Genomic DNA, 21,400 nt, shown 5'->3' with positions numbered 1-21,400 from the left:
TTCACCACATCTAAAATGGAACGTGTGTGTCTCACGTTGACATCGTTCAACAAGAGCAGTAATCAAATGATTATCATAAATTCGAGACTCACATAGAAAAACACATATATCCCTATGTAATTTAAATATGCTATCACACGACTATGCAAACCATTTTCATTATATAAATTCCAAATCAAATTATTTGATCGTTTGACTCTAATTATCTTATCAACATTTTTTGTAGAAACTGTTGACGAAATATGTGTTGCTTGTAAATATAGAACACTGGGATCTTCTGGCCCTCGATTTGTTGTCATCCTGACAAAATTAGTTAAATAATTGATCAAAAAATAACCTAACAATATGAAATCATGTAGTTAATAATATGATAATAAAAAATAGTGATATTTAAATATATATATATATATATAAATATAATTATATATATAACTTATTTTTTTAAATATTATATATAAATATAAGATATATAAATATATGTATATATATATATATACATGATACATATATATAAATATATATATATATATATATATAAATATATATGAATAAATATATATATATATATATATGAATAAATATATATATAAATATATATATATATATAACGCCACATCGCAAATAATATGAGTGCTCAAAATATGAAATCTATATATATATATATGATATATATATATATAAATATATGAACATATACACAATATATAGACCAAATATTAGTACGCATATATAAAACATAATTTTGAATGTAAAATTATTTAAAATGAATAAAACAATATACTTACTTTAAGTTGAATTCGCAGATTACGAAGACGAAAATTGAAGTCGATGAACGAGAGATTTGAGAGAAGAGATTAAACGAATACTAAGGCCGACGAACAACAAAATATTGAAGAAAATAGATTTGAGAGAACATGCAAGACAATGTAAATAAACTTTGTGTGAAGTATATTTAAAAGCAATTCAGATAATTGAGCAGATAATTGAGCAGATATCTCAGCGCACCTCCACCGTTGAATTTGATACGCATTAACATCGATAGGTGGGGGACGGATAGGAAAGAAGGAGGCGCTATGGTGCAGCGGACGCTGCCTTGATGGCTGCCACCGGCAGCGGACGCTCGATTAAAATAATCGAGCGTCCGCCATTCGCAATGGCGTTTTACGTTATTGATGCAAATTTTTTAGTTTCACGTTATTTTTTAAATTAAATTTAATTTTTACATTAAAAATAATAAAATCCCTATGTTTCAACCATTAATTTAATAGGGATTTTCCAATATGGCTTTCCTTGAACTACCATAATCAATTTTGGCTTTTAAAGTAAGTTAATTTTTAAAAATAGCCTTTAGTTCCAAAAATAACCTTTAAAATATTTTTTTTATTAACCTTCTCTTGAAACCTTTCTACATAAACACAAAAAACATATTTATTAAATTTCAAAAGTACAAATTCATAATTAAAGTCAGAAAGTTTATACATAAAAGAATCAATTAAAAATATAGTAACGGATTTTCTACCAAATTAATAGTTAAATAAAAGATAAATTAGTATTTTTTAAAAAAATTAATTAATTAAGAACAATTCTTATTTTCAATATGAGATAGATAGTGCAGATTTAAAACTTTCATTTTTTTCTTTTTTGATTTTTAAATATAAAATAAATAAATAAATAAATAAATAAATAATAATAATAATAATAATAATAATATGTAATAAAAAATAATGAAATTAAAAATACTGATGAAGATAAGAGTACTAACAATAACAAATTAAATTTAAAAAAACATGTTCATAACAAATTAATAATAATCAAATTGTTATAAATATATTATTATTTATAGATGATTATCTTATTAAAGATATGTGATCAAGATAAATATGTAAAGATAATATTTGTAAAGATTTGTATCTTGTAATCTTTTCCTATAAATAGGGTGATTGAGTTCAATAATAATTGCACCTGAGTATTGACTCATATGAATTCTCTCTTCTCTCATGAATTCTCTCTACTCGTCTCTCTTATTTCTCTCATGATTTATAACACGTTATCAGCACGATGTTGTAACCAACTGAAAATGAAAATAATTCTCGTTTTATTGATGCTATTGGAATAGCACAACGTGTTGTCAATACTCAAATTTATTAGAGATATTCATTGGTTCTCTAGAAGTAGCACAAAGATATATTCATTGGTGTTCTAGAAGTAGCACAATGAAAACAATTGATGTATTGGTGCCCATGAAATATCATGAATATGTTGATGGCTATAAAGTACCACAACATGATTTTATATTGAGAATTTGAAGAAATTCATGATCATGATATAATATATTGAGAATTTTGAGAGATTCCTGATTACAATTTTGATATATCGAAATATATTCATGAATTCATGATATAATATATTGAATATTGAGATATTCAAGATTAAGATCTGACATAAGATCAAATATATTGAGAATCTAAAGAGATTTCTAGTTATAATATAATATTTTAAGAATCTGAATAGATTCATGATAAAGATGAGATATATGATTTCGTATATGGAGAAAGTGAAGAAATCATGATTGATATATGATATGATATCAAATATCATTGAAGAAATTGTTCTCATGTCATAATATATCAATATTGAAATATTGATAAAAAAAGATGCAAGATTTGATAATATTCATGAAGAATATTAATATAAGATCCAAGATTTGAAAATATTCTCGAAGAATATAATTTAATGCCCTTTTGGTTGTTGAAGATCTTATGAATTGGGAAATTTAGTACAATTTCTCAATGAATATCGATATATGATCTAAAATTATCAATATCCATAAGAAAATATTATTAAAAATATATGGGAGATATATATCAAAAGATATTGACTTGATATCGATTCAAATCATATATTTGTTTTTAATGCTCTAGAAGAAGCATGATATATTATTTGTCACTATTTTTATGAATAGCGACTTGATGTTCAATGATGAACTGCATAGGCTATTGATTGATGATTATGAATGTGCGGTAGTAAGATCGCAACACTATCAATCGAAAAAAAAATAAATAAACGTTAAACCCAATGAATTGGATCATCATCTATATTGGGCAATGACGACGATAGATTGATGGTAGCCTATGCATGATGATATTAAGGGGTTAATATATGACTAACTTCAAGCCATTTTATTTATTTATTGAACTAATTTATTTTTTGACAAATTGAGTTTTTATTTATGTTTAAACTAAATTTTGAAAAACTCTAGCATGTGTTTTGATTCACATAAATTATTTTGATGATATAAAATAAGAACTAAAAATTTTGTGAATCTTTTAGTCAATATATTGCATGAGATATTGATTATGCAATTTGGTGATAAATTTTCTTATTTGAGAAATTTTATATTTTAAGGATATATTGGGTTGTTACATCTTTATTCCATAAAATTTTGATTATGGATTTTAAATTCCTCAATTTTGATTGTGGATATAAATTTTGAATTTTTTCAATCATTTGATTAAGCTATCATTTTTTAAATGAATGATAGAGTATTTTTATCACATGTTATTATCTTACATGTAGGAACATGAATTTAATGTAAAACGATAATCGTGATAGATCGAATGTTACTTTTGAAGGTAAACGATCTACTTGATGCATACATGTATTTGAAAAGGTACGTCCGATTTTTTATTATTTAATTATAATATCTTATTTATAGTATTTTGTTCAAGAAAAACAATTATCAAAATTGTCTGATTAATGTTGTCCGTTCTTTTAAGAGAACGTGGCAGTGCCAATGAACACAGTTGATACACTATAGTTTAATTTTTCAAGGAAGAATATGTCATCTCGTATGAAGCGAGATGTGAATCATAAATTCGGCACAAAATATTAAGATATACGTCATAATCAAGTATTGTACTAAACGTACATCGGTATCTCGTATCACTATCGTACCTGAAGTACGTAAAAAGATTTATTGATATCTATCAAGCAAGATATAAAAGTTTGTGGAGACCATTTGTAAGGCCCGAAAATATTGAATTATTAATTATGGGATTTGAGAATTAAATTCCATATTATGGGCTAATATTGATTTAAGAAGTGAAAGAAATTATAGATTTAATTTCCGAGCCGAAAATATTTAATGTAGAATTTTTCGGATTTTGAGAATTAATTCCGAGAATTCTTAAATTAAAAGAATAAATATTCGATTTGAATATTTATGGAATTTGAGATTAAATTCCATATTTCGGCAATTAAAGAAGATTAATTGTGAAGATGAAACCCGATCAGGGGTTGATTTGCAAATATCGAAGTTTGAAGGGCTAAAGTGCAAAAGGCCGGGATTATTGATTTAATCTGAATTTATTTAATTTTAATCTGAGTCTATTTAATTTGGGAATATTTAGAGTTTCGATTTTAATTCTAATATTTTTAAATTATTTAGAATTGAAATTGAATGAAAAGAAGGCCGAGGACTGAATTGCAATTAATGAAGACTTGAGGGACTAAATTGCAATATTGTTTGAAATTATCTAAATTGAAAATGGATTACTCAGCACACTTACGTGCAAGTAGAAAAGAAAGGAAGGGAAGGAGAACAGAGCAAGTCGACACTTCTCATTTCTTTTGATTTCGATTTGTTCAAAACCCCGTAACTTTTGATCCGATCGTCCGATTTCGATTCCGAAAAGAGTTCTGGAATCCTTGCGACAAAGCCTTCGATTTGATGTAAGTATTTAATCATCTCGGCATGTTTTGAAGAACGAAATTTTGCAGAGATCAGTACTTTGATATCGTTTCATGTTCTTGATCTTATATGTGTTTCGTTGTCGAGACCGGAACGATGATTTATTGTTATATGAACTTCTGAGTATTTCAGCATGTATTTGTATTTTTAGCATACGATTATAGCTGCTGATATGAGGAGTATGAATGATATGACTTGATTAGAAGTTGGTAAGAAGATAAAGAAGTTAGCTTCGAATTTGATATTTCGTCGGTTACCGATTTTTAATCGCTACGCCGTCGATTCGTGTTTTTGGATCGTTTTGATAGCCTATGACTGAGATAAGACATTGTTTGAAATGTTATCGATGATATAGCATTTTTATTTCTCAGTTTTAGATGAGTTTCGAAGGCTAACGATTCACGACTCCGAATTGTACCGAATAAGAAGAAGTTGAAGTTTGAAATGATGTTGATTGAATTTATATTGATGATTTTGATTCGATTCTGAAATGATTGAATAGAATGAAGTTTGATATGCATGTTTGATGCTATATTTCAGAGTTTAATAGGAGACTATTGACTCAAGAACCTCAACTTGAAACCAAAGAAGAAGTGATCAAGATTGAAGTGAATTTGATTGAAAATTGATTGATATTGAATGAGCAGATTTGCTATGAGTTGTTGTACTTTCTATCCAGAGGTGGAACATGACAAACTCGAGAATGAAAGGTATAATGACGACATCACGATTTAGGGACTTTGAAACTCAAGAACGACTATTCTTGAGTTGGCCCGCGAAAATCACATACTTGAGATGTTTTGATTATGTTTGATGTTGTCGATCTATCGCAGGTAGTGGATCTTTGATTTTGAGTCGATATGATTGTATATTGAATTGATTCTATGCCAAGATTGCGGTTAACCTTATTTTCTAGCCCGGAATGGCTACGATAGATGGATATCCATGTCAAGATCGGTTACGAATCTTGATGGCAATGAAGTGATAAGAATCAATTCTTGAGATAAGCGCGCTATATAAATTGAAGTCTTGATTTGGATTTTGAGTCGATATATGCGTTATTTTTACTCTATTCTTGAGTTGACATATTTAGAGTAGATATGAATTTATTTAACGCATTTATATGTCGATTATACTGAGAATGATTTCTCACCGGAATTCATCCGGCTGTTGTTTTGTTTTGTATGTGTGCATTGCAACAGATGGGGCAGGAGCTAGTCTGAGATGACGATGATAGCTCAGGAGCGAGAGTTAGCAAGTGTGGACTCGGGTTTACGATGAATAATGGTAGTAAGATAGCATCAAACTTGATATGAACCTATAGACTTGAAGCTCACATTTGAGTCTTTGTGTAGCTTGCTCGGTTAATGTCTATTATGTTATTCGATTGATGTATTGAATGCATGATTTGATACTTGAAACTTTATACATGTTGATATGCATGTTTTAGAATTTATAAACCATGATTTGAGTTGATCATGAAGGCATTTGGACTGATGTGCAAGATTTGACAGCAAAATAGTATTGTTGATATTTTCTGGAAATGGCTCCCGCTCGATCGGGTAAATGTTACCAATCGAGCGAGGCCTATTTTTATCAGGCAGAAACCTTGATTTTTCCTGCTCGCTCGATCGGTAAGATTTGACCGATCGAGCGAGACCAAAATTGATGCAGACCCGAGAGTTTGATGTTTATAGCTCGCTCGATCGGTGAAGTTTGACCGGTCGAGCGAGGCTCCGAAATTTAAAAAAAAAAATTCTGCTCTTGATTTATTATCTTTTAATTGTTTGATTAATTATTTAATTAATCATTAGTTGCCCTAAGACGAGATTAGTAACCCGAGGTCCTCACACCATTGATGTCTATCCAAATCATATGTTTCATCGTATGTTGATTGAATGTTTCAAAGATCTATAAGATCGCTTGATTGACGATGAAAAAAGATGATGTGCTTGATATTATAAAATAGTGATACACAATAATGACGTATATGTATTTTTGAATCTAGTATATTACAAATCAATATTTCTAGAAGAGCTAAAGAGCTCCAAAAGTATCATTGATACAAATACTTTCAGAGTTTGACATAATGGATTGAATTGAGCATTCACATTATATAAATAGTTGAAAAACTATTGATAGTGCACAAAGTTGTTAATGAACAAGCCAAAAGTTCCTGGATCGATAAATATGGATGTTTTTTTAATCAAAGATCCAGAAGATTTTATGAATTCTTATTGTCTTATCAAATTTGATATCACTATCATTAGCTCAAATTGGTAGAAAATCCCCATATTATCTGGAATGAATAAATAACGTGGGCCCACGAAGTGCAACATGATGTTTGCGAAAATACGTATTGAGAAAATTTCCAGAATATGTAATCAAGACAAGCTTGATCAAAAGAGAATATGCATATCAATTTCATGATTATAAATACATTGGTTTAGTTGATTTATTTTGCCTCCAATCAACTATTAAACCATGAGAATAAATGCGTCATATTTGGGGATATCTGAAAGATATATTATAAATATTATGCCAAATGCTCATGTACTGAAAGTTAATGTTTGTACGAGAAATGCACTACAATAAATCTCTTGAAGGGATTGTAAATATGTTGAAAATATATTGAATCTTATGATCAATTATCTTGAGAAATGAGATTTTATGACGCGACATTCTCGTTTATTATTCTTGTAAAACAATGTTTCCAACATTGAGGGGGAGGAAATAGAAGCTACAAGAATATTTGAGATCGATACCAATGAAATATAAAGTGAACATGATGTTCAAAGTTTAAATCTCAAATACATTATTTGATCTTGTGTATAAGATCATTTAGCTTCATTTATGTTCAAGTTGAATAATTTAAATCGTCTTTAGTGACGAAGAACCCCTTTAAAGAAAATGAGTGAACATCTCAATGTGAAAAGAACAATGGAGGCTGGTCGTTATGAAATAAATCGACGTCCTGGAGGACCATATTTTATATTACTTGCAAGTAAATGAAAAAGGACGCTAGAAGCGTGAACGACCAATTATTTTAATGAATTCAATTTGGATTATGTTATTCATGAAGAATAACAAGTATATCAAAATATGAGATTTCACAAATTATTTGGGATCGAAATGATATAATCATTCGTGTGTTTTGCTATTACGCAAAATGATGATTATTTTGAACTACAACTTGTTGAACTTTCAATAACAATGATATGTGGCAATATGAGCAAATATTAGCAAAGTTTCTCAAAGTATTTCAAGCGGATTATGAGAAAATATTTGCACTTATCGTGGATGCACTGATTTGATGGTGATACATATAGAAACATCCTCGAAGGATTCGATGCTCAAAATATTTTTTTTGTCAACTTGAAGAAGAATAAAATATATTTGGTCTTGAAGTACCATATATTTGATAAAATCAGCATCTAAATCAATTTTTGGCAAATAAGTGCATAAGATTGAAATATTAAGAGTTAATAATTTCAAGTGATGCTTGCAAGAGGGGGAGGAATCAAAGTTGTACTCTTTTTCCCTTGTATATGATTTTTTCCACTTGGTTTTTCATAACAAGGTTTTTAATGAGGCAATTAACAAGTATCGCGAGAGATGTCTTACTCTTTTTCCTTCATTGGGATTTTGTCTCACTGGGTTTTTCCTAATAAGGTTTTAACGAGGCGCATCTATCGTCAAAAAGACATCCAAAGAAAGTATATGGTGTTGTACTCTTTTTCCTTCGTTCAGATTTTTTCCACGGGGTTTTACTGTCAAGGTTTTAACGAGGCAGCACTTGAGTCCCGATGAAGTTTCCGAGCATCCATCTTGCCAAATGGATATTTTGAAGAATCAGTTGCTTGTGCAAATAATCATCTAAGGGGGAGTGTTATAAATATATTATTATTTATAGATGATTATCTTATTAAAGATATGTGATCAAGATAAATATGTAAAGATAATATTTGTAAAGATTTGTATCTTGTAATCTTTTCATATAAATAGGTTGATTGAGTTCAATAATAATTGCACCTGAGTATTGACTCATATGAATTCTTTCTTCTCTCATGAATTCTCTCTACTCATCTCTCTTATTTCTCTCATGATTTATAACACAAATTTATTTTTTAAACATCTAAATCAATTGGTGAATTATTACTCTAAAGTTAAAATTGAATATGGAAGAGAAAATTTTGATTTTGTACCATAATTGAATTAAACATATTAGCCTTCAAAAATAAAATGAAATTTTAAGAAAATCAAATATTCATGGACTTCATATAATAAACTTACATTTTTTTTTATAACTATGGAAAAAAAATCTTAATTATCTTTTTTAAAAAATATAACAAATAAGCACAACATATAACTAAAGAAGTAAGCATCCTAATCTATTTCAGGGGTATTTTAGGATTATTACATTAAAGAAGGCTATATTGTGAAATGTTTAACATATAAGGCTATTTTTAAAAATAGCCTTTTGAGAAGGGCTAAAATAATTAAATTTCTTTAATTATTTTAATGCTTCTCGCCGAAATTACATGGCCAAATGACTGAATTGTTAAATTTTTTTATTGTGTTTTAACGTTTTTTATAATTAATTTAAAAAATAAAAAATTTAAAAACACTTTGAGTGGTGGCAAACAACCTTTTTCTTTTCTTTTCTTTTCTTTTATTTTTTTGTTTATTTTGTATTTTTAATTTATAATAATAATTATGTTGTATTTTACTAAAATGAAATTTGAGGTCACACATCAAACATATCAAACAAATGAGTTCCACTAATTCGAAATACAAATAAATTTTCAAAGAATTGATATCTCATGTGAAAAGTTCTTATGATCTTTATCCATAAAATGAGTCAATCCGATTCATATCTACTGTAAAAACTAATACTTTTAACATAAAAAAATAATATTTTTAATGAGCGGGATTGGATAAAAGATTCGTCTATCAGATACGTGAGACAATATCATTGGAGTTTTTGTGATTTTGAAAATGATTGTTAACCGGATAACCATTTGTTTTAAAAAAAATTTATTTAAAAATATTAGTGATTTAAAAAAAAAGATAAATCAACTAGTATTTTTTTAAAAAAAATGATTATTCGATTAACAATGTAGTAACCCACATCCAGATTTAAGTTAATTAAATGGGAAATATGATTAAGAGTTACTAATTAAACAAATCAGAGGCCTCATATGTAATTAAAAATAAATTATGGGATTCAAATTAAGGGACCAGTTTGGAAGATCCGAACTGCAGTTAGGGAAGTCCAAACTGCAGCTAGGGAAGTCCGAACTGCAGCTAGGGATGTCCGAACCATGATCCAAAAAAAGCTCGAACCCTTTAAGGACAGGCAGACAGGTGCATGGACGCATGGTTGAGTGACAAATGGCAACCAAGCATGAGGTGTCAAAATTGCTGATGACTCATCTTAAGCGTCTGAAACGTGGCATGCATACAGGAGCTCGAACATCTCAACCAGGCCTCGAGCATCCCGAACACCCCAGAAAATTTCCTATAAATAGGGGGTCGCAGATTCATTTCAAAGCACATTTTCAAAGCTTTCATTCTTGAGACCGTGCTCAAGTGAGTAATATTGAGGTCCCGACCCGAACTGAGAGATCGAGAGATCCGGCCCGAACTGAAATCGGTAGACCCAACCCGAACTGTGAGATCGGTATCCGAGCATCATTTTCAAAGGGCTAACGACGATGGAAGTCTTGGAACCGAGACTCTGCTAGGCTTGATCTACTATTAGAGGAACGTAAGTACTAACTGAGATTGTCAGCTGAGTATGCATAGTTATGTGTTGCATTTTATGTGTCATGATATATGTTTTACTGTTTTAAATACATCCCCGCATGTGCACATACTGACATACACGTTGAGTCGTATCTTTTGCGAGATAGCCTTTCTCGTAGGGTCGCTCAGCCCTGTACCTGTTTATATTCTTTGACACCGGAAGTTACCGCATGAACGGAGACTGATACTACGATGATTTAGACATGCATGTGAGCTACCTAGCGGTTGGAGCCTAGATAGTTCTACTTACTCATTGGCGCCTAGTCTGAGCAGGACTTGGTACTTGACCAGTCACCCCAGTCATTTCATGCAGCATGCATCATACTAAGTTTTGTATACTCATATTTACGTAATGAGCGTTAATCACTCACGTCTTTGGTATTATCTTGGACACCTCATTCTACGAGGCAGGTTTGAGGTTGGATGGAGCGAGTGGATCAAAGCATAGTTAGTTGCAGGTTCTGGAGACACCAGAAGTTATATGCTGCAGTCCGTTTCATTTGTATATATTTTGGGTGAAAACACTTGGGTTTGTTATGTCGGTTGTATTCCACCGGTTTATCCTAGAAATTAGTCTGTTTATAAGTTTTCGCAATAAACTATGTTGCGGAATAAACTATGTTCAGTTTGAATAATCACTGTGATTTGTAATATTAAGCTAATTGCATGCTTAAGACTGCTAGTTAGTAGGTGATCCGGACGGGTCAATACAAACAATCATTTTCAAAATCACAAAAATTTTAATGGACGAATATCCTATCTGATCCAACCCATGAAAATAATAGTATTAGTTTCACGGTAGATATGAATCGAATTGATTTTTTTTTTTATGGATAAAGATAATGAAAACTTTTCACAACATATCTATTCTTTGAAAAATTATATCTTTCAAATTAGTGGAATTCATTTGTTTGATAGTTTTAATGTAGGGCTAATTGCATTCACATCCCCTGTGAAAAGTCTAAAAGGCATAAAACATCTTATGTAAAATTAATAGCATGTTAGACCTTATGTTTTAAAAAATTAGCATAAAAACCCCTATGAGAGGGTATAAATGTGCTTGAGTTTGTATAACAGAGGGGTGAAATGTGCTATATTTTAAAAAACTGAGGGATGCATAGCCTATTAATATTTTTTAGGGGGTTTATATCTTTTAGACTTTTCACAGGGGGTGTGGATGCAATTAGCCCTTTTAATGTATGATCTCAAATTTCATTTTAGTAAAATAGAACATAAATGTAAATTAAAAAATCAACCAAAAAAAAAAACAAAAATAATAATTTTTTTGAAAGAAAAGAAAAAGGCTGCAGTAAAAAAAAAAATTAAAAAAAGAAAAAGGTTGTGGGCGTCCGCTGTGTTTGAATTTTCCAGTACTTTTGCAAAACTCCATCACTCAAAGTACTTTAATTTTTAAATTAATTATAAAAAAACCCATGTTTTAACCACAATTATAAAAATATAAGAATGATATTAATTATATATTTCCATGACTTAGATTATAAGAAGTAAACTTGATCGCCAAAATATAGTTACAACTATACTAAAATGGACATTTTGTTATTGTCAAAAAAAAAATGGACATTTTGTCTTATATATATGCCGGTAAAAAAACATCCATCCATTTACACGCCTAGAACTAGAATTTAGAAATTTTTGATATCACTGAAATGTTACAAACCGATACAAGATAATCAGGTCGGACATTGGGAAGGAAAATTGAAGTTCTCTTGAATAACTGCTGTATTGGGAGCATAATAGAATATTTATGAGATGTCTCGTACAAAAATGCATCAAGTTGATTATTACCAGCAACAGTACAACGAAATTTCTTACACTGCATTTGGAGCCAAATTCATTCAGATTATACATCGAACTTGTCGCTAAGCCGAACCAACGCTGGCTAACCTTGCTTCGATATAAACCAACACCAACTATTATTTTTCTGGCGTAAGACTAAATCCAATATCCAAAACTGTCTCTACCTGCCAATGTATCGGTCTAAAGATCATGGAAACAGATCATGTTGCTCATTTGTTTTTTTCCGGGGTAGGTTCACTTTGTTCAGTAACCATATCCTGAGAAAAGAGGGATGATATTTAGTGTTTGAATGAATTTTGTGAACGCTGAAAAAGCACTCTGCATGAGAAAAAGAAGCACGTACCTGAATTGTCCATTGGGGTTCCAGCAACAGCTGGTTCAGGCTCCTTGATCTCGACAACTACACAATCCGACATCAAAAATGTCTTCGCCACGGATGATGCGTGTTCCAGGCAACATCTAACAACCTATTAAAAAAAGGGAATTTCAAGGACCAAAATACGGACGCAAGAAGAGTGGAGACCATACGAGCACAAGTTAAATAAACCACGAACATCTAACAACCTATTAAAAAAAGGGAATTTCAAGGACCAAAATACGGACGCAAGAGTGGAGACCATACGAGCACAAGTTAAATGAACCACGGATCAGAATCATTTGACTGACTAACTGCGTGCATAAAAGAAACAGTGAATAGAGGAGATGTCCTCTCGAGTGCTCAGTTTCGAGACCGAAATCAAAGCGAATATAAGGTGTTCTATTAGTTGCGAGTAAATATAATAACTGGGATGAGATAGGTAAGAGCAATAATTCGACGCGCCGTTACACCGCTAACAACATTGTATTTGATCTACTGTACAACATAAAATCTGGTTGCACCATTGATAAAAGCAAATAACTTTTTTTTTTACCGGAAAAGCAAATAGCTTTTAATAAAACTATCAGCGCAATCCTTTGCCTTTGGGAGCATTCACAAATCCTAAACTATGACACCTCGTACCAACGATGTTTTCTCACAAAAAAGGGGTAAAAATATTGATGTGCTACCTTATTGAAGTGAATAGGTCGATTCTAGGCAAAAGAAGAAAAACAAGACAAGCTTATCATTCGCATATATGGATATGAATAACCACAATTGGACAGATCACTAACAAAATCTAAAGTCTCACCTTAGTTGGATCAATTATCCCAGCAGCCATTAAATCTTCATATTGTCCGGTAGCAGCATTGTACCCATACTTCGGATTATCACTTGAGAGCACCTGGATGGAGAAATGGATCCAACTGTCATGTACATTTTAAAATATGTTCCTGTAAACCACATAGAGAACTCAAAAGTTCCAACATATTAATGTGTGGCGCAGGTTAAGAAGTCGTAACCTTCTCACTAACAACGCTTCCGTTGACACCAGCATTCTTGGCTATCAACTTCAAAGGGTAACTTAAAGCTCTTTTGACAATATCTGCTCCAACCTGAAATTCAGGAGGCAAAAACTGGGTCATTATTCATAAAATAATTTTAAAAAAATTCTGAGTTCAAATATTAAAACATCACCTAAAGGCTAAAAAATTATAAGAATACATCATAATATTACTTCAGAAAATTTCAAATCAACCAAAATTCGTCTGCAAGTAGCTTAGATAAGGAAATATTTTACCTTCTCCTCATCATTTTCAAAAGTTTCCTTGATACCGTCAACCTTGGATGCCAGCCTCAACAAAGTACATCCACCTCCAACAACAATTCCTTCCTCAACAGCTGCCTGTATGTCAGGTATGATTTTGCTTCACCTCTCTACCAGCGAGTGAAACATGAACTAGACTTAAAACCATGCAGCTTAATCCAAAGCATACCTTAGTGGCATTGAGAGCATCTTCGACTCTAAGTTTCTTCTCTTTTAGTTCAGTTTCAGTTTGTGCTCCGACCTTCAAATAAAATCAGAGTTGTGATGAAAGTGAATTAATGAATAACAATCACCTAGTACGACACTAAAAGAATAAAATTCATGAAAAATTACGTTTACCTGAATTACAGCAACACCTCCTGATAACTTTGCAATTCTTTCATTGAGTTTCTCTTTCTCATAGTCTTGATCAGCTGCCTGCTTGAAAACTAATACATGAATAGGGGACTAGAGTTTTCAGTGAACCAAGTCCATAAATCAGTAGACAGACCTCAATAAGGTTTTTTATCTGAGCAACACGCTTATTTACAGCTTCTTGAGTGCTCCCATCACCAACTATTGTGGTGGCGTCCTTGGTCAACACCACCTTGGCAGCGTGGCCCAACACCTCCTTGTCAGCCTTGTCTAAGGTTAACCCAACCTCATCCCTAACTACCGTTGCTGTATTAAAAGGGGAAAAGGGGACAAATTCATTGAGATAACAAGTCCAGATAGGTGACACGAGCATAGCTACCACAATAAAAAAAAATACAGAGGAAGCAAGGGAGGTGAAAATGAGGAACACAACACGAAAAACACAACAATAATACAGGAATGACCAAGAAGGGGGACAAAACTCAAAAACCAAATGATTACCTCCGGTCAAAATTGCAATATCATCAAGATACTGACTTTTCCGTTCACCAAACCCAGGAGCTTTGAGAGCAGCAACCTTCAGTGCTCCCCTCAACTTATTTACAACAAGAGTTCCAAGTGCCTCTTGTTCAATATCTTCAGCAATAATCAGAACAGGATACCCACCTCTAATGGCATCTTCCAAGACACTAATTAGATCCCTTGCGTTGGTTATTTTTTTATCAACCAGCAATAACTACAAGTAAATCCATTTGTTAGAAAGATAAAAGATATCACCAGTGTTTGCCAATAAAACCTTTCCTTCAGTGATATCTGAATGACTACCTTGCAGTTCTCATATTCAACAGACATTTTCTCAGTGTCAGTAACAAAATAAGGGGAGATATATCCACGATCAAACTGCATTCCTTCAACAACATAAAGACTGTTTTCCGCACTTTTCCCCTCTTCAAGGGTCACGACCCCCTTCCTGCCAACTTTGCTTAATGCCTCGGCTATCATATTCCCTACTTCAGGGTTGTTCCCTGCACTAACTGCAGCTACATCTGCCAGTTCGCTGTCTTCCACCTATCATATTTTGTTTTATTAGTAAGTTGCATGTTCAAAAATCAAGCTACCACCAACTGCATATAAGTACAAGTACAAGTACAAGAAATTTTCAGCAACATGTTTCACCAAGAAACAGACAAACATACCTCCTTTGACATTAATTTCAGCTCAGACACCAAAGCCTTGCTTGTCTTTTCAATTCCCCTAGTAATAAGGACTGGGTTTGCACCAGCTGCTACCACCTGCAAACAGGTTAAATCATTGGCAGAAATTAATATGTTTCATGCTAAAAAATAATAAATCTAGGAGACTTTACAACATAAATAACGGCCAACTCTACCTTAACACCTTCAGCGATAAGACCTTGTGCAAGAACAACAGATGTAGTTGTCCCATCTCCAGCCAAGTCATTAGTCTTCGCAGCTGCTTGCCTCACCAATTTCGCACCAATGTTTTCCACGGGATCCTCCAACTCAACCTACACAAACAGGTAAAAAGAACGTGTTTATATATGCTGAACCTCATGTGTGACAAGAGTTGAAAGATTTTTCACTTAACATATAATAAATAATCATATTAAAATAAGTTGAAGATCTTTTGAAACAAATTCACCAATAGTTCGACATATACTGTCAGGGCACATCAGTAACTGCAGTTCCTAATAATCAATAACTCCCCAATAACTACAGTCTACAGCGAAACTGAAAATAATAATATCGCAATTCAGTCACCTCTTTGGCTACAGTTACGCCATCATTGACAATTTTCGGAGCACCATACTTGCTCTCTAGAACCACATTTCTGCCTTTAGGGCCAAGTGTCACACCAACTAGATCTGCAAGTTTATTCACACCATTCTGGCAACAACAGAATCACCCTTTAATCAACTTCAAGAAAAACAAATCGTCAAGTCAACACAGAACACAAATATTCAATCACAATTCACATACCTGCAGTTTCTTAATAGCTGAACCATCCTTGTTGAAATACAAATCTTTTGCAGCTGCTGTTATTTGAGGGGAGCGTGCTTTCCGAAACAGAACGGCACTCTTTCCCCTCCCAAGTGAACTGGCAGAAAAAGAAGCAAGAGATGACAGCTTATTTGATGAAACCGCAAGTTTTTCATCCATCATCCGGCCACCAGGAGCAGCTAAGGAACCAACTGAAGACATGCCAACGAAAGAAGATGCCATTTACTCCAAAAACCTGACGAGTAAAGCACATATATTAGAATTAACATGTATATCAAATTAACCAAATCTTTTTGGAAAGTAGGCACGAGAAACAAGTTGACAAAGATCAATTTTTGACTGAGTACAAAGATATTCAGAGAACAAAGACTAGTACAGGGCCAGCACCCTACATCCTAAGTGGTGTTCTGTTCCAGAAATTCCCATAAAAAAATAAGCTCACTTAAAGCATTTCGTGCATTATAAACTACAAGGCCCATTTAGTTTTGAACCCGAAGATACCATTAATTCTGGTGTTTAAAAAAAAAGAAAGAAAGAAACCCAAGTCATAAAAATGACATTTTCAGCTCTCACTCAACTGTTCGCATATCAACTAAAAGGTAAACCGCTGAACTTACTAGGTTTGAGCAAGAAAAGAACAGAGATATTGACGCAACAGGAGCTTTTCCAAAATTGTTCTGGCTAGCAAATGAAAAGAACAAGTTCGAACAAAACGAAAAGTTTTCATTCATTTAAAAAATAAAAAATAAAAACAGAGAATTCGGCCAATTGCATCAACTAAAAATGTAAATGGTGTATGTAACAGCAAATAAATCTGAAAAAAATGTATACAAAGTGCATAAAGAAAAGGTGGAAGATTAAAATGAGATAAAGCGGCTCACCTGAAGAGGATGAAAGCTGCCGGGTTTTAGGTGCGGAGGAGGAGGAGGAGGATAAGACGAGGGTTTTCTGTACATCTATATATACAGCAACGAGCGTGCGTATATACTATTTTATTCATTTTTTGCTTTAGTTTGACTGAGTGGTTTACGAGACTTTATTTTGATTTTTTTTTAGTAAGTTTTAAAAAGCATTTCTCTATTTTTTTTAATAAAATTTTAAAAATTATAATTCGATTTTTAAATTTATAATATATATAATATATGTAATTAGTATTTTGGAGTATGTATTATATGTCTATATAATTTTTTAAAAAATGATAAAATTATCAAAATTGCAAAAATCATAGAGTTTTTATAAACAAATAGTCATCAAATTGCAATAAATATATTAATTTTACAAAAATGAGTGACATTTTCATAAAGGAAAAAAATATCAAATGATATAAAGTGAATTTCATTTTGATAATAAAATATTAAAGGGGTAAAAAAAAGCCATAAAAAATGACTTATTTACCTAGTAATATAATATTAGTTTTGTGGAGAATTAAGTTTAAATATAATCATAAATTTATTTAAGTTTCATTAATTAATTAAAAAACAATTCATTAAAAAAATTCTATTGTAATAAGATAGTAAGATATATTAGGGATGACCAAATTTTTTTATTAATCTCGTGAATAGAATTAACACATTGTTTTTCTCAATTTTTTTTTAAATACCATGGTTAAAAATAATGATCATAAATTGTACCATATACCTGTCGAGGTTTTTTTTTTTTTTGTCAAGAATAGTTCCAAACCGCATGCCTAAAACGTTTGCCATTGTGAGAACCCCAAATTTCAGGATAACTATAATTTATTTCAGTATCCAAAATTCAATAGAAAAATTTCAACAGACTATGCCAACAGTCAGCTGCTATTTCAAACTTGTAATGTAAATAATGACAGTGAATGGAGTCTAATAGTCAGATCTTTTTCTTATAAATAACACCTGAATTTCTGAGTTAGTGTTACATAATTAAGTTTCTGCATCAAAACACTCTAATTCGAGTGAGAGACAACCTAAAAGTTAGAAGCCATGAGAGTGCATTTCGAGCAACAGTCCAGTAGCAAGAACAAATCTTTTCAAGTGCCAATAGGAATTTGTTTAGAAATTTATGGTATGTGGGCTTTCTGCTTTAACTTGTGATATATGATTTAAAACCAATATAACATGGAGTAACTCGAGGTTCATTTTATAAGATTAAATTAGTAAAACATGTGTACGGGTCATTAGTTAATAAACCAAGTGTTTAAATGAGTTTCAAACCAAGTAATTAAGCTTTAGATCATCATAATGATCGGAATGTCCGAAGTACAATTCGGAAGGTCCAAACTGATCGAATGCTAAGTTGTTGGTTTGGAAGCAAAGGGGACAATCGGAACATCTGAATAGGGATCGGAACATCTGATCTGAATTGAGGATATTATACGCTTACGGTTATTTCCTTTTTCTCTCAGGGACCAAGACAGAAGTTGGCTACAATCACTGCCGTTGGGGAGTATCACTACATGGGAGGAGATGGCAGAAAAATTTCTTGCAAAATATTTTCCACCTACCAAATCCACCCAACTGAAGATTGAAATCAACACATTCAGGCAGATGGACTCTGAAAAACTTTACAAGGCATGGAAATGGTATAAAGAGTTATTAAGACGTTGTCCTAACCATAAATTTGCAGATTGGGAGCAAATTGAGCTGTTCTATAATGGGCTGAATGCGCCTACTCGATTGTCGGTGGACTCTGCTGCTGGAGGCACCATTTTTGCTAAGGACCCTGTACAGGCCTATGATATGTTGGAACAGATGATGATCAATAGTTTTCAATGGCCATCTGAGCGTATGGGAGTCAAGAAGCCAGCTGGAGTGTATGCAGTGGATCCTCTCATATCTATCACTACTCAATTATCTGCACTGACTACACAGATAGCTGCGTTGAATAAAGTGAGTGTTGCAGAACCAGCAAGTGTTCCAGGTGCTATGGAAGAGTATCACCATCCTGAACAAGTGCAGTACATGAATCAAAGAGGTTATGGGGTCTACAGAGCTGATCCTGTTCTCAATACTTATCATCCTAGTTTGCGTACTCATGAAAATTTTTCTTATGCTAACAATAAAAATATGTTGAATCCTCTGGGATTCATTACAAATAAGGGTGAGGGTAAGCCTTCTTTGGAGGATGTTGTTAGTAATTTTGTGCAGGAATCTGGTAAGAGGATGGCGAGGACTGAGACTTACCTTGATATTTTAGAGACACATGTGGCCAACATGGGCGCTGTGTTGCAATCCATGGAGACTAGCATAGGGAAGCTGGCAAATGCCTTGAAAGATAATAACAGATGCCAGTTCTCGAGCAACACAAAGGTGAATCTCATAGAACAGTGTAAGGCCATAGATTTTAGGAGTGGGAAGCAAGTGGATAATGAAGAAGGCAAACCTGAGAGCAAGATTTCTGAAAAAGCTGCTATTGAAGAGAAGGAAGTCGAGGAGAAGCCGAGTGAACCTGAGCCAAAACCAATGTACAAGCCTCCACTTCCATATCCCCAAAGGTTCAAGAAGAAGGCGTTGGACGAACAATTTGCCAAGTTTCGTGACATCTTCAAGAAAATTCACATCAATATCCCATTCACCGATGCTTTGCTGCAAATGCCAAATTATGCCAAATTCTTGAAAGAGGTGATGTCTAAGAAGCAAAAGTTGGAAGAGTTCGAGACTGTCAACCTGATTGAAGAGTGTAGTGCTATCCTGCAAAAGAAGCTACCACAAAAATTAAATGTTCCAGGGAGTTTTACGATTCCTTGCATTATTGGTGCTTCTAATTTTAATAAAGCACTTTGTGATTAGAAGCTAGCATTCTTTTGACTGTTTTCAGGAGTTTAGGACTTGGAAAGGTGAAGCCCACGACAATCGCATTGCAGCTCGCTGATAGATCTATCAAATATCCGCTTGGAATCATTGAGGATGTTTTGGTAAAAATAAATAAGTTTATTTTTTCGGCGGATTTTATTGTGTTAGATATGGAGGAGGACGAAAATATGCCTTTGATTTTGGGGAGACCGTTTTTGGCTACTGCGGATGCCAAAATTGAAGTGAAGAAAGGTGAACTGTTGATGGGTGTGGAATGCGAACGAGTAATTTTCAATCTATTTACGAAAGCACCTAATCCACCCATCGAAGAATTGTGCTTGATTGAGCCGGTTGTGAAGTTAGAGGGCCGAAAAAGAGCTGATCTTGCGGTTGAATCGTCAAAGGAGAAAGAGCCAAGTTCACTAAAGAAGAAAACCACGAAGAAGAAAGCAAAATTTAAAAGGTGGTTCGTGGAGTATATTTGGCGAGTGAAAGAGAAGGAGAAGACTTAATACCGGTGAAAGTCGAGCTAACGACTCTAAACCAAGCGCTACTTGGGAGGCAACCCAAGCTATTTTCTTTTATTTTATTTGCTTTTATTTTCATTTTATTTAATTTTTGTTATTTATTTATGTTTAAGTATTTTATTATCAATTTTTGAAGTCTAATTCTTGTCAATTTTAAAATTTTTCAGGCTTAAAAATCTCAAATTTGAGCAAGCGGCGCGCCCGCCCCATTAATCTGAGCGCCCGCGCGATATTTTGGAAGAAATTGAGTTTGGAGTGCGTGCATACGGCGTGCTCGCGCCATTATTTTTGAGCGACCGCGCACTCTTTTTTGCTTCACTGATGTCGTGCAATAAAGCTACATGCGCAATCGTGCTTCTAAACAGCGCAATCCATGCGCTATCGCGCTTACAAAGAGCACAAAAGATGCGCAATCGCGCCTATCAACTGCGCAACTCATCTGCGCAAGATCATGAGCAAACGCGCAACAATCCCATGCGCAAACAAACTTCTTATCTGCGCAACTTCTTAAGCAAACGCGCGTCTCCAGCTCTCATCCATGCGCCAACAAGCACCCTGTCCGTGCCTCAACCATGCGCAATCGTGCATCACTCTTAGCCAACCTTGTGCGTCCCAGCTGCTACAATCCTTGCGCAATTACTCCTTTCAGCAGCATCACCTCCACCATGTG

At 33.0% G+C, this 21,400-nt stretch overlaps 1 protein-coding gene across 1 annotated transcript; it reads right to left on the bottom strand.

Annotated features, from left to right (window-relative positions):
* Positions 1 to 12,268: 12,268 nt before the first annotated feature.
* On the bottom strand, positions 12,269 to 17,425 carry LOC140879253 (ruBisCO large subunit-binding protein subunit beta, chloroplastic-like). Its single transcript, XM_073282934.1, has 15 exons — positions 17,318 to 17,425; positions 16,416 to 16,671; positions 16,197 to 16,322; positions 15,806 to 15,943; positions 15,612 to 15,707; positions 15,241 to 15,483; positions 14,917 to 15,151; positions 14,552 to 14,721; positions 14,401 to 14,478; positions 14,231 to 14,302; positions 14,035 to 14,139; positions 13,757 to 13,849; positions 13,546 to 13,638; positions 12,720 to 12,843; positions 12,269 to 12,633 (listed from the first exon to the last, which is right to left on the bottom strand). The coding sequence occupies exons 2-15, from the start codon at positions 16,656 to 16,658 to the stop codon at positions 12,620 to 12,622; spliced, it is 1,830 nt and encodes a 609-aa protein (XP_073139035.1). The 5' UTR covers positions 16,659 to 16,671; positions 17,318 to 17,425; the 3' UTR covers positions 12,269 to 12,619.
* Between the last annotated feature and the right edge of the window lie 3,975 nt (positions 17,426 to 21,400).

This window comes from Henckelia pumila, chromosome 2, assembly GCF_033568475.1.
Source record: "Henckelia pumila isolate YLH828 chromosome 2, ASM3356847v2, whole genome shotgun sequence".
Lineage (NCBI taxonomy): Eukaryota > Viridiplantae > Streptophyta > Magnoliopsida > Lamiales > Gesneriaceae > Henckelia > Henckelia pumila.
This window is presented reverse-complemented; position numbering and strand designations above follow the sequence as displayed.

Excerpts from the sequence above, each read along its gene's own strand:
- LOC140879253 (XM_073282934.1), bottom strand. The coding sequence starts at position 16,658 with ATGGCATCTTCTTTCGTTGGCATGTCTTCAGTTGGTTCCTTAGCTGCT. Across the intron at positions 15,708-15,805 it reads TTATCGCTGAAGGTGTTAAG|GTGGTAGCAGCTGGTGCAAA; the intron begins GTAGAGTTGGCC and ends ACCTGTTTGCAG. Across the intron at positions 14,140-14,230 it reads ATGCTCTCAATGCCACTAAG|GCAGCTGTTGAGGAAGGAAT; the intron begins GTATGCTTTGGA and ends CCTGACATACAG.